The sequence below is a fragment of the Callionymus lyra genome, chromosome 19 (assembly GCF_982586985.1).
Source record: "Callionymus lyra chromosome 19, fCalLyr1.hap1.1, whole genome shotgun sequence".
Taxonomy (NCBI): Eukaryota; Metazoa; Chordata; class Actinopteri; order Syngnathiformes; family Callionymidae; genus Callionymus; species Callionymus lyra.
Window position 1 is genome coordinate 4,633,025 of NC_141836.1, and position 13,513 is coordinate 4,646,537.

Genomic DNA, 13,513 nt, shown 5'->3' on the forward strand with positions numbered 1-13,513 from the left:
ATCTGGTTTAAGCAGCGGTGGATGATGTGTGATGGAATTATTAGCCACTGAACAAACTCACCGCAGGTTTACTGGGTTTGCTTTGGCGCTTCATTCTCTGAAAAAAGGAGAAAAATAAAACAGTCCATCATTAGAGTTTCTCATAAAAAAGTCTCTACAAACTAAACCCCCCAGGAAACTAGACCCGGGCACCACTTCCCTGCACCGGGGCCTAAAAACGTCCACATATTTGAAGTGATCTCCAGCGCCTGAGCGAAGGTCATGGAGAGATTTTGTGTGAAAATAATTTTGAATCAAAGCCATTCATGGACGCGAAGGGGAAGTGGAACTGGAAATAAATGCCCTCACTGTACAGCGGGAACGCCGACCACGGTTCAAATGTTAGTCTGGCACAAACGCTGTCACTGTGTCAACAGAGCCGCAGGTCCGTGCGACGCTGCTGGGAACTGAAGACCAACACACCGGGACAGTCGCACCTTTAATCCCGCAGTGAAGGAGGGATTACCCTCCTCTCTCTCTCTCTCTTGCTCGCTCAAGTGTTTCGTCATCATGTGTCATTCTTCGTCATATATTTTCAATCATTTTATCATATAAATAGTATTTTAGGCATCATTGAAAAGAAAAAAAACTGTTGAGAAGAAGTCGAGAGTCGTGATTTTATAAATTGAAGAAAACATTAAAATGATATTTGTTTCAAGTACTTTTCTGTTAGAATCATTTTCTTCCTACTACTTTACTTCATAATCATAGACATCAGTTTCAATATAAATAAATATTTTAAACTGAATTTTGAATTTTGATTGAATCCAAGCAACTTTTTCTAATCTAACCATTCGCTTTAAATTGTTTTTGACTGCAATATATATATTATATATTTGAATTAAAGCAACTTTCCTTTTTGATCGTTTGGAACTTTTTAAATTTAATTTATAAAGAAACAAATCAACCTCAATACAGTTGGACCACAATCAACATTACAGTTTGATTGACATGTCGAGTCATGTTACGAGCTCAATTCCAATCGATAATATATTGAATTAACTAATGAATCAATAGTTGTTTACTTCCATTTCCTCCGTCTTTTCTTCCTCCCCATCTGACCTTATGACTATATCTATATATATTTTCAAAAGTTATTCCTTTTAATTAGTACGAATCAATCCATCCAGTACACAAGAATACAAATATTTTAATCTTGTTTATGTTTTAATAATTAGAAAAAATAAATATGAACAAACCTGATATATATACATGATTATTAATATGATTTACAGCAACCATAAATATAATTGTACATGTTCATTATAAAAGTGAGACAGTAAAAATGACTTGTTACTGAGGATTATTCAGGACAGTTTATCTAGAGAATCTCACCTGCAGCAGTAGATCTGATCCCAGCTCCGCTCTGTAATCGTGAGATAATCCTTCTCTCAAGTAGAAAGTCATGAAAAGAAAAAAGATTTTCACCTCCATTTTTTTTTTGGATCAAGACTTGTTGACGAGTCTTTTTTTTAGTTTAACTTTCTTCTTTCGCCCTCACATGTTGGTTAACAAATCCCCCTGTTTCGTCCTCACGTCAACTCAGGGGAAAAAAAACAGATTATATTCAGATTATTGTCTTTATAATCCAAGCAGCGACTGGAAAGTCAAGTTCAGACTCGGGCTGGTTGTTTGTCTTCACGGGGCTCCAGAAATTTCGCGAACTGTTGCCACCAGGAGGGAAACGGGGGATTATTAACCCCTGAACTGCCCACTACCTGAGGACCCACAACCGGAGTGCCACCCAAACTGCGCCCCCTTGTGGACATTCACAGGAAATACAACAAATCAAGTTAAAAAAAAAAAAAGAATCCCGTAAAAATCCAAAAACAAATACAAATAAAAACACATATGTTATAGAAAACTACAACTAAAATAAAAGGCGAAAATTTAAATTAGCTATCTTATTTGAGGCAGCAGCTAGCTTAGCACAAATCAAAAACAAAACTTTCACGTAAAATATAAAACAACAGGAAATAACGCAGACAAACACACGGGACATGACTAATGACAAGTTTAAAATTGTCTGTTTAACAAAATGATGGAAAATAAAACAAGTTTTCTACAACATTACAGCATCTTACCTTTGCTAGGAACACAAGTGGCACGTGACGTGCTAATGGAGCGCCTCCGTGTGGCGCATGCGCAGTTGTATGAACGTATATATATATTTCGTTTTTAATTGATAGTTCATCAATAATTAATAATAAAAGTTTCTTCAATCAAAAATAAAAGTTACTTTGATAAAACATTTTCAATCAAAAGTGAAAAAAACATTTCTAATAAAAAAAGTTGCATCAATAAGGAAAACCCTTTAAAACAATATTCACTTCAAAGATAACTTTAATCCAAAAAAAATCAATTAAAAAGAATAAACTTTTTTTAATCGATTTAAAAAATATATTTTTATATTGTATTTCATGAATGGAATTGAACATCGTTTTTTTTTGTAATTTTTTTTATTAAAGCAACTTTCCTTTTTAATTGACGCAACTTAAAATAATAATAATAATAATAATAATAATAATAATAATAATAATAATAATAATAATAATAATAATAATAATAATAATCTTTATTTATATAGCGCCTTTCTAGACCAGGGTAATAATAATAACGAAAAACAAATCTACCTCTACACAATTGGACCACAACAAACATGACATTGTAATTATTTTCCAAGTGGAGCTAAATTTCAATTTCTAATATTTTAAATTAATTAATAGATTGAGAAATTTGTATTTCTAACATGAATCAAATTTAAACATTAAAAAAGAAAAAAAAAATGGTTGGTCTCAGTAACATACAAAAAAAAAAAAAAGTAAAAATACAAAAGTCAAGTTAGTAAACAAATCTCTTTTGTTTATAATTCATGAAAAAATGTATTTGTAATATTTATTCGAGGTATTCTGAACCCATTACATTTTTTTTACAACATAAAGCAAATTAACAATAAACAACGTTGAATTCTATGGCTTGTTGGGGAATCACGTAAACATAAAACATTGTTTTTCATTATAAGTTAAATAATACAGTATATTCCATATTATTGCTAAAAATATTTGATAAACAGAAAATACCATCATTACCATCTGAGTACTTAAGTGTCGCACCTTCTCTTCACTGTCAAATGTGTTGTTACAACGATCCCTCGACAGCTGACTCTGTAGAGACACTGACCACCGCAAACTGGCTTTAAAAAACAGACTCCAGTGGAGAAGCTCAGCAGCGTCTGTGGACGAACAAAAGCGTCGATGGTTTGATCCGTGGTATCACCCGAGTGTGTGTCAGACGTGGTCAGGAACTGTCTGAAGAGCTTCTTCTGGATTCCTGCTGACATCCACGTTCTGCGTCCACACAAACAAACACAACCATCTTAAAGAAACTTGTATTTTGGTTTCAGTTCAGCAATATTTCTGCTCAATAATAAACCACGGCGTGGAATAACTGCAGATTATATCCTGACATGTATATCAAAGGGTTATTAAAATGTTTAAACTGACCGAGGGCCTCTCCCTGTGCGTGTTCACAGCTTCGATGTTGAGGAAGAAAGACTCCACTTCACAGCCTGCGGTGAGAAAAAGGCAGAAAACCAGATCAAACCTGACGACACGTCGCAGACGTCAGTCGTTACCGTAGGCGATGGGCGTGAGCTTGAGCACGGTGTGCAGAGGACAGCGCAGGTATGGAAGCTGGTCTTCAGGTGAGAGGAGGAAGAGTGAGAAACATCAGGGGGGAGAAGACGTCGGTTCTTTTACCCGCAGGCTTGTCCAGGAAGTACGCCAGGAGGCAGCGCATCACCGCCTGGTGGCAGACGACCAGAACATTCTCCTGCCGCTCCAGCTCCATGATGACCGGCTCCAGGCGGTGCACCATGTCTTCGTAGGACTGAGGAGAAACTTCTTCAGTGAGTAGGAATTTATTGAAGTTTAATTGAAATAAGATGCAAAAAAAGAAACATCAATCACTCAAGCTAGACCAGTAAACTTTTTTTTTTCGTTTTTGAGAAAAGAAATCCATGCAGGGAGCGGTATGTAGGCTTCTATTGGAAAGGAAAAAGATGATGACCTAAGACAGAGCCTTGGGGTACCCCACTTATAAGTCCTTTATCCTTAATATTCAACTAGAGTTGCTTTGACAGTCTCCTTTTTTTTTTGGTGTACGTATTTCTTGAATGTTTTTTTTTATTGTTTGCAACGTTTTACATCTTTTTTTTTTTTAAGAAAAAACTTAATTGAAAACTCATAAAACGCCAAAGTAATCACCGACGCTGTAATAAATCAAATCCCTCCTTTTCACTGACACTCACATGAAAACTAAACGTTTTATCAAAGCAATCACTAAACAGACAAATCATCTTTAGAATATTATTTATTATAATACTCTCAAAAGAAGATTCAAAAACAGTTTTATTATATTCAACCCATGATTAAAAGTAATAATCTTAACATCGTTATTTGATTGGAATGTTTTTTATTGTTATAATTTATCTTAATGTTAATGAATTATTTGATGCATATTTTGGTTTAAAGCGTTCAAATATTGGCAAATAGTGATCGAGAAACTAGTATTTAAGAGCGTTTTGATAAGAAACACAGAAACAAAAAAATAAAAAGAGAAAGTATTGTATTTAAAAGTTGCCGTCATGCTCTTTAGAAAAGATAAGATGTTCATCATATATTTATTCATTTGTATGTATATATAACCAAAGGGTCTGATTTAAAGTCAAACTAATATCTACCTCGCCCTTCGGGTATCGATAGCGGTACTTGTCCTGGTCACGAAGCGCAAACTCTTCCGGAAACTTCTGCTGAATCTCCTCGTAGGTCATCTCCTCGCACACGCCCTGAGAGAACAGGTTGTCAGTTGAACGCCTCAGAAACATCCCACGGGTCAAGGGTCAAACTCACGGCATCGATCTCGTTCAGAGCCTTCCACTGCTCGTACTGGACTCCCAGACCCTCGGCCGTCTGGATGGTCCTCTTCATGTGGCTGGTCCAGACCTTCAGGTTCAAGATCCTCTGGCTCTTCAGGAACTTTGACAACTCCGCGGCGTACTGGAGGAACCCAAGGTTTGAAGGTCAGCATCGGGAGAAACGAAGATGAGCAACAATGAAGGTACTGGACCTGGTGTCCTCGAGGCGACAGACCGGAGTCTCCTCCGATCCGTCCCTCCAGGTTGAGCTCACTCTCTCCGTGGCGGCTCAGGTAGATGGTTCTGGGCGTGACGTGGATGTTCATCAGGTAGTAGACGATCCGGCCCTGGATGTGGTCCTGGACCTGGTTCACCAGGTAGCGTTTGCCCACCTCGAAGATCTTGATGTAGGACAGTTTCCTGTCAGAACATTCCAGTTTTAAATGGATCCTGACGCCAGTGAACTGGGCTCGCGGGTCAGTACCTGTCCTTCTCGTCGTCGATCGGCACGTAGCTGGACCTGTAGCACTCGATCCGCTGGAAGAAATCTGCCATGGCTTCATCGATGTCCCGGTCCACATAGTCCGGACTCCCGAACTTTACTTGCTGAGATAAAGACCGAGTTAATGGCTACATGCAAAACTCTGCTATAATGTAAATAAATACAGAGTCAGTCGTGAAAATATGGAAATAAAAGCAACAGAAATGGAATAATATCAACCAATCTGTATAGTTTTATACATGTATATTTTGAGGATTTACTTTTTCTGATACTAATAATAAATGTCCTCACTTTGATGTTTTCTGCGATGATGTCTGGATCCTCACAGATCGACTCCACAAAAAACACCTGGAAACAAAATAAGAATTCAACCCTCACATCTGTAGACGAGCAAATACGTCGTATTTCTTTACTTTTGACGAGGAATACGGAGATGAAACTTTCACACCTACTCGCCTTGTAGCCTCTTTCTTTGGCCACTGCGACGATGATGGCTCGTCTCTCCCTCGTGGTGTTGGTGGCGTCGAACACCTGAACATCAGAGTTCTATCAGCTCGGTTGACTCTCACAGGTAAGGTTTGTCAGGGTTTAGTGATTATGGTTTACGTACAGCTACTTGTCCTTTTTCTTTTGAGAAATAGGCGGCGACGTCTTTGAGAGCGGCGGCTGCACATTCTCTGGGAGAGAAACACGAGTCAGCAAATGAACAAAGTTTGTGAATCGAACGATCGTTGAACATACTTGCGTATTCTCATCGCCTCCTGGTTGTCAGGTTTGAAGAACTCAAAGTTCTTGTAGGTCTTCACCGCCTGCCTGCGATACTGACCCACGTTAAACACTGGAGGGAAGAAAAAAGAGACATTTTGAATGATATCGACAGCAAAATGACAATTTTAAAATCACCTACTTTTGGTGGGAACTCCAATCCAGTTCAGGTAGCGTGTGAGCTTCTTGGAGATGTAGGTCTTCCCTCGGGCCGGGAGTCCCACCATCACGATCATGGTTGGAGAGTTACAGAGCTGTGGCACCGAGGCTGAAAAGAAAATAAATAGATGTTTAGAGAAAACCTCAGCATTTGTCGATTAATTATACAAAACAGATGAAATAAATGAAAGATAATAATCTAGACTGAAATTTCCATTCAAAATTTTAGAAAACAAAAACGAAAAAAAAGACATAATTAAGACTAAAATAATAAAAAAAAAGTAATCATTCTATATTGTCTATTAATAAAGATTTAAAAGTAAAATTCTCAGTGACCAGTTTTATCGTTTTTTTTCTAAGTCAGCTCCACACCGCCCCCCTGTGCTCATGTGGTAGAAGTGCATATGGAAAACTCCAGTTTCTCCAGAGTCCAGTTTCACATTTCCCCATATTTATAAGATAACAGATCACATGACCAGCTGCTGCAGAAAACAGCTGATGTCATTCACTCAGTCTGTCCCCGACACACACAACATACATTGACAGAGTTCAGGACGCACACGTCTACACACACGTTGAGTGTAGTATGAAAGTACACAAGTGCTCGTGGGTATAATTCCAACAGAGTTGGTGACGTGTTTCTCACTTGACATGGAAACACATTCATGAAGTGAGTCGCTCTCCTCTATAAATGAACAGCTCTGAGAAAACAGGTCGAGCAAACATTAATCCTTGTGACCCGCTGTTGCAGACGCGGGTCACCGAGCAGCAGATCTCACCTGCACTGTCACACCTGTGGAGCCTCACGTGTTCCTGCTGGAGCTCCATGTTGAGCAGAAGACGGAGGAGCAACTGCGGCTTATTTTAAAAGACGGCGTCTGGAGACCCCCCTTTCCCACCCCCGGCCTAGCAATCTCCTGTCATGACGCGCCGACATCTGATAGCGAGAGACCAGGGTTTGTCCTTTACTGATTGCCAGGAGCAGAGTTCACACAGACATGAACACACAACATGTGAGACGCACAGAAGCTTCTTCTTCATTCTGATCAGACTTCAACGGTTTCTCACCTCAATGTTCAATCACTTGAGCACTGAGATGAAGATTAAATCCAGCTTCAAATTATCTTAAATCGCCAAGTTTTGTTTTTTTTTCCTTTTACACTACTGGGTCTACCAAAGAATTTACAACAAATGAGATAATAAAAATGTTCAAGATGACGTCTGTAGGTTAAATTTCTCATGAGTTATTTCTAAAATTTACATTAGGGTCAGGTGGGGCTGTGCCCCCAGTAGATGGCGCTGTGTAGCACTATGCAGGCAAAAACAATAACTGAACATCATTTGTTTTTTTCATAGAGCTATTTCAGACTCAGACACTTTTATCGTCAGTGTTGTAAACGCAACCCAAGTGTCCTGGTGCTTTCTCAGGGTCAAGGTGACCCGAAGGCCCGGAAACAAATGTGTTTGTGGTATCCCTTGTGTTGTCTCTGGGTCAAGATGAACGAGCTTCACCACTGCATAAGTATTTATGGAAGCCAAGGAGGTCGTTCACCTGGACCCAGAGACAACACAAGGGATGCTACAAACACATTTGTTTTCGGGCCTTCGGGTCGCCTTGACCCTGAGATAACACTAACTAAAACGTTGATTCATTTTGAAAATGTAAATATGTTTTCAAATCACCTATCACCTATTAATATACAATTTTTTTTATTTTCAATTAATGAAAAAAAGTGTTAAAGTTTCAACATTTAAAATGATAAATCCAACCATTCAATATTCAACAGATAAATATATAATTCTTTTTGAGTCAGAAATAGAATGAATTGACTCGAGGTGTAAAGTCATAAATGATCCTGTTGAAGATAAAGCATTAATGACGTGTATTTGTCGTGCTTTGGAAAATTCTGTCTCGATAGTGACGGAAATGTTGAAAACAACAACAACAACCACAACAGTTTCTAAAGTTCTCTGCTGACCACATGTGTCACGAAGAGAGTGTGTGGTTTGAGCAATAAAGTCTGATCTGTTTCACACCAGGCATGAAAAACAGCTTTTCCTTCCGTGTGCTTTTGGTACACAGTGGCACAGTTTCCCTAAAAATCCTAAGGATTTGATTGTTACGGGGGGTCATGTGACTTCTCTCACATGCCTCAGCAGGACTCACAACTGGACCGCCCCTTTTCCCCTCTGGGCTCCTTTGGGGTCTCAGCCTTAAATTTGTGTCCTGATCGGTCGCTGTTTGGATACAGACTGTTCCGAGTGGCTCGTCCCGGAGATCTTCAGATTCCGTCTGCTGGTTCTCACCAAGTGTGTCTTTGAGAAAAATCCATCACTGGTGAGAAATCTTAAAACTGTTTTTTTTCCTGCCACATATGGATCTTATTTTCTGTGGTATTTGAGCGTTAGGAATGTGAGTGTGGGGGCTCGTGTACAGATGGAAATGTTCCTTGTGTTCAATTTTGTGTTCGACTCTCACTTGACATTGACCTGAACCTGAAGTCCTGCTTGATTAATGATGATCAATGACTCATTTGCATACAGGGGGGTCTCCCTGTGCCCCGATTGATTTGTTCACCATGAAGGTGTGATGTTTCGGGGGTCTTTGTTTTAAAAAAACAAAACAAAACTATAATTATTAGCCATTAATGCTTACTATGTATCACTAACATAAACCAGGACGTATTAGAAATGAGGAAAAAAGTCATAAAATTAAATCACACTATAACTTCATATACAATTCTATCATAAAATATTGATATTTTATTAAATGATTGTCATATTAATACATGGGAATTTAAATATGCACTTTAAATGACACTGAAACCATTTATTTGTCGAGATAAATTAGCAAAACAATTGTAAAAAACCACACAATTAAAAAGATAAACATTTAAGTATATCATGTGACCCTGGTCTAGAAAAGGGCTCTATAAATATAAATTACTTACTTACTTATATATATATTTATATATATAAAGACAACATTATAAAGTGGAAAAGAAACAACAAAGGTTAATTAGCTATTTTTCTTTCAAATAAAACTGTTTTAACTTAGTTTCTAATGGAAGATGTCGAATGATTATAAAAATTAAAATGTACATTTCACAAATTGTTCATTTAGTATAACTTGAATTTCAATATAATAAGATAATTTACTTGTCTTTGTAATTTGTAACGAAAAAGACTTTTCGCTGGAAATCTTTAATCCATCTGAAGCTTTGTCAAGTCAGGATCCTGGGCCCCGACTGACCCTGGTTATTGGACAGCCCGGCCACGAGACGCCCCTCGGTGTTTAGGATAAACTTTAGTTCCCAAAAAGCTAAACGTTAACCTGTGGAACCACCTGTTTATCCATTGACTGACATGCTCTGTCTTGTAGGGAGAAGAGTCGTGGAGTCAGTTGCCGAGCAGAGCTGAGGTAAGGAGGTTCTTTGCTAGACTTGCTAGATTAAATCTTGTTTTCTTTGCAGGAAATCCTGCTGGTAGATATGAAATGTGCTTATGTTGCCGCTTAGTCTCCTGAAGAGTCAGTGACCCGCTATCAGATGAAGCAATAATTGTTGGTAGAAAAGATTCATTGAAAGGATTTATTTTTTATTTTTATCACTAGTCACTTTTTAATGAACAAAATGAAGAAATAAAGTAATGGAAATGTTATGATAATGTAACCAGAATATTCAACACTTGGCTTAACTAAGTTCTGGTTTAAAATGCCATCGGTGTGTGTGACTGTGTGTGTAAATGTTTGACTCAGTGTTAGAGCTTCCTGTACAGGTTCCGAAAAGTCTGTCATTTATATGTTTTATTTTGAATGTTTGAAAGACTCTAACAATGGAAAAAAACATGTCATTCAGTAAAAAAAAAAAGATTCAAGAATAGTTTTAATTCAAAATAACCGTAACTTAAAATGACTGCTCGCTTTTTGGGTAAGGTAAAAATATTTTAGATTCAGTCATTAAAAATATAAGAAAAACAGGAAATCAAACTGAAAAAATTAATAAATAAGAAGAATTTATTAAAAGGGAAATTACTTTATTTAATTATTATAATAATGAATGTGTCTGAATTAATTTTCCAATAAAAAATATATAAAAATGTAAACAAACAAAAGGACATTTCATCAAAGACAGAGAATAAAAATGTACTTACAAAGTTTAGGTCTAGTATGCAGACCTGGTCAAAGTTTGGCTTGGGGTCCATGTGAGGTCACTTTCCCCTACGGTCAGAGAGAGACAGCAACATTTAGTTCATGTTCATTTTTATTGGCATTAATTGTAAACATACCTTGTGTAGGTTGAGTTTTGCGCCTCGTTTTCCTTTATGTATCAGTTGAAAAATTATAACAAAAGTTTATTTTCCAGAACTGACTTTCTGAAAATATATAGCCTTAAATCCTGTTCTCTGTGTTACGTCAGATCCCCCCGGACCCTCCCCCCAATCTCGATTTCCTAATCTGGGTTTGATCTGGGCCTCAACCACAGGATGGAGCTCCCCCGGGTTCTGGTGATCCTCTTGGCGATCGCATCCTTCAGCTGCACTTGCGATGGACACAAAGTGTTGGTTTTCCCCGTGGACGGCAGCCACTGGCTGAACATGAAGATCATCGTGGAGGCGCTGCATGCCAACGGACACGAAGTCACGGTGCTGCGTTCGTCACGAAGCTGGTACGTCTCTGAAGTCTCCCCCTTCTACACCTCCATCACCGTCGAACAGGAACAATCCAACGCCATCGAGAGCCAGTCCGCCATGGACCGCTACCTGAAAGAGAACCTGCAGGTCCGGAAGAACAGGGGTACTCTTTGGGCATTTGTGCAATTCTACAGGGTCCTGTTCGACCTGATGAGGGACAGCCAGGTGGTCGTGGCTCAGCAGGCCTCCAGCATTTTGGAGAACAAAACGCTGATTCAGCATCTTTCCAAGGCCGAGTACGACGTCTTCTTGACCGATCCGGTTTTTCCAGGCGGGGTTTTGGTGGGCCACTATTTGAAGCTTCCGATGGTTTTCAACGTGCGATGGATTTTCAACGGAGACGCCCACTTCGCCATCGCTCCCTCGCCGCTCTCGTACGTGCCGCAGTTGTTCTCACAACAAACGGACAAGATGGGCTTCTTTGAAAGGGTCTCCAATGTCATCTACCACACCATCCTGCTGTACCTGCGCCAGTACGTCTCCGACCCGCCGTACCAGCTTCTGTGCGACAAGTACTTTGGCTCGGACGTCAGCGTCCTGCAGATCATGAGGGGCGCGGATCTGTGGCTGATGAGGATCGACTTCACCTTCGATCTTCCTCGACCGACGATGCCTAATGTGGTGTACATGGGCGGGTTTCAGGTGAGGCCCGTCAAGCCCCTCTTAGACGAGTACCAACAGTTCATGGAGAGCTCTGGGGAGCACGGCGTGGTCGTCATGACTCTGGGGACGCTGCTGGGGGACCTTGGCCAAGAGTACTCCGAGATCTTTGCTTCAGCTTTCGCCAAACTTCCTCAGAAGGTTGTCTGGAGACACATCGGGAAAAGACCCGCCTCTCTGGGGAACAACACCCTGCTGGTCGAATGGATGCCCCAGAACGACATACTTGCTCACCCGAAAACCAAACTTTTTGTCACACACGGCGGCACCAACGGGCTCTACGAGGCCATTCACCACGCCGTCCCGGTACTGGGCGTCCCCCTCATCTTCGACCAGTTCGACAACATGGTGCGTATGAAGGCCAGAGGCGTCGGCGAATTCATCGAAGTGACCAGCGTGGACGTGGACACCTTGACCGACACGCTGAGGAATATTTTAGACCCGCAGAAGTCATACAAGAAGAACATGGTCAAGATGTCGCAGCTGCTTCTGGACAAGCCCGTGAAGCCTCTGGAGAACGCCGTCTATTGGATCGAATACGTGGCGAGACACAAAGGCGCCGCCCACCTGCGCACACAGTGGCACAAGCTACCGTGGTACTCGTACCACTGTGTCGACGTCTTGGCCTTTTTAATGACTGTGATTCTGCTTGTCGTCGCAATCCTGTTCCTGTCTTGCAGGTGGATGGTCCAGACTGTGATGAGGACCAAGAAGTCCAAACGGGAATAATAATAATTGATACAATTCTTAGAACTTTAAATGCACATGGCAGGAATGTTCAGATGTTGTCAGGTGAATTGAAAAGATGAAGTACTCATGTCTTTCTTTGCAACAATGTGTCAAGCCTACAGTATCCTTCTCCTTCTGTATCACACTCGGTAATGACATTATAATAAAGCGATTCAAAATAAAAGAGGAAATGTTTTGCTTGAGTGATTGATTGACGCAGAAAGGAAGTGCACTTCACAGAATTTGCTTATTTGCATTTGTTTTAAAAGACTTGATGTCATCTAAATTATAATTAATGATAATTTACTCAACTTAAAATATGTACCTTAATTGAATATTTTTTAATTTCCTTCCAGGCTGTTGCTTCTAAGCTTTGGAATGATCTTCCTCTCTCTCTGTGTGTTTGATAATCTACTGACTCCTTCAAGAAATATCTAAGACTTTCTTGCTCGTGGAGGCTTTTCCCTGATTTTCTGGGACTCCTGTGTTTTTCTCGGTGTTATCTTGATCTTTTTAGTATATATTTTTTGATAATTCTTTTGATTGTTTAATATAAGTAGTTCCTGTTCATTTGTGCGCCTAAGATTAGATCTATGTTTGTTTTATTTGTAAGTAAGTAAGTAAGTAAGTAAGTAATATTTATTTATATAGCGCTTTTCGAGACCAGGGTCACAAAGCGCTTAGACAATCAAAAAAGTACATACTTTAAAGATCAAGATAATACTGAGAACAACACAGGAGTTCGAGAAATTCAGGGAAAAGCCTGAACAAATAGTGTCCCTCTTTATCAGATGTGAGGCTGAAGATTTGACGAGAGGAAACTTGTGAATTCCTTTTTATTCTTCAACTGGTATAAATCAAATGCAGGGTAAGTTTAAAAGACCTATCCTGGATTTAACAACATTTAACAGCAGCAACATTTTGGCTTTTCTTTTGCCCCAGAGACCGTTTCGTTAAAGGAGCCTGATGTTCCCTTTAAATATTATTTGTAACATTTTGATGCTTAAAGCTTAAATTGTATATTCTCCAGATGGAGCATTGTTAACACCTTT

At 39.4% G+C, this 13,513-nt stretch overlaps 2 protein-coding genes and 1 pseudogene across 4 annotated transcripts in view; 1 reads left to right on the forward strand and 2 right to left on the reverse strand.

Annotated features, from left to right (window-relative positions):
• Window positions 1-13,513, reverse strand: part of itih6 (inter-alpha-trypsin inhibitor heavy chain family member 6) — a 74,411-nt gene that overhangs the window by 12,319 nt on the left and 48,579 nt on the right. The window contains exons 2-3 of the mRNA XM_087781812.1: window positions 1,375-1,757; window positions 62-97 (exon numbers count right to left, since the gene is read on the reverse strand). Coding sequence (XP_087637938.1) covers window positions 62-97; window positions 1,375-1,473 — 135 coding nt within the window. The 5' untranslated portion in view covers window positions 1,474-1,757. The remainder of the gene's footprint in view (window positions 1-61; window positions 98-1,374; window positions 1,758-13,513) is intronic.
• LOC148059073 (6-phosphofructo-2-kinase/fructose-2,6-bisphosphatase-like) lies at window positions 2,921-10,806 on the reverse strand. Of its 2 annotated transcripts, XM_087781816.1 has the most exons (16): window positions 10,668-10,806; window positions 10,533-10,599; window positions 6,364-6,489; window positions 6,198-6,294; window positions 6,067-6,133; window positions 5,913-5,987; window positions 5,748-5,804; window positions 5,439-5,560; window positions 5,167-5,374; window positions 4,950-5,096; window positions 4,781-4,885; window positions 3,798-3,927; window positions 3,674-3,736; window positions 3,543-3,607; window positions 3,293-3,386; window positions 2,921-3,256 (listed from the first exon to the last, which is right to left on the reverse strand). In XM_087781816.1, exons 3-15 carry the CDS (start codon window positions 6,455-6,457, stop codon window positions 3,327-3,329), a joined length of 1,290 nt encoding a protein of 429 aa, XP_087637942.1. In that variant the 5' UTR covers window positions 6,458-6,489; window positions 10,533-10,599; window positions 10,668-10,806; the 3' UTR covers window positions 2,921-3,256; window positions 3,293-3,326. The 2 variants fall into 2 exon arrangements, with proteins under 2 accessions (XP_087637942.1, XP_087637941.1); XM_087781815.1 differs by having other exon boundaries at window positions 2,921-3,386.
• LOC148059074 (UDP-glucuronosyltransferase 1-2 pseudogene) lies at window positions 8,408-12,652 on the forward strand (annotated as a pseudogene). The gene is made up of 3 exons (XR_015709421.1): window positions 8,408-8,718; window positions 9,763-9,801; window positions 10,799-12,652. The product of XR_015709421.1 is annotated as a UDP-glucuronosyltransferase 1-2 pseudogene (transcript).

What these genes read in the sequence shown, in the direction of transcription:
- LOC148059073 (XM_087781816.1), bottom strand. Translation starts at nt 6,457, where the DNA reads ATGATCGTGATGGTGGGACTCCCGGCCCGAGGGAAGACCTACATCTCC. An exon ending in CTTCCTGGACAAGCCTGCGG is followed by an intron (nt 3,737 to 3,797) that starts GTAAAAGAACCG and finishes TCTCACCTGAAG; the next exon opens with ACCAGCTTCCATACCTGCGC. An exon ending in GCTCACGCCCATCGCCTACG is followed by an intron (nt 3,608 to 3,673) that starts GTAACGACTGAC and finishes TTCTCACCGCAG; the next exon opens with GCTGTGAAGTGGAGTCTTTC.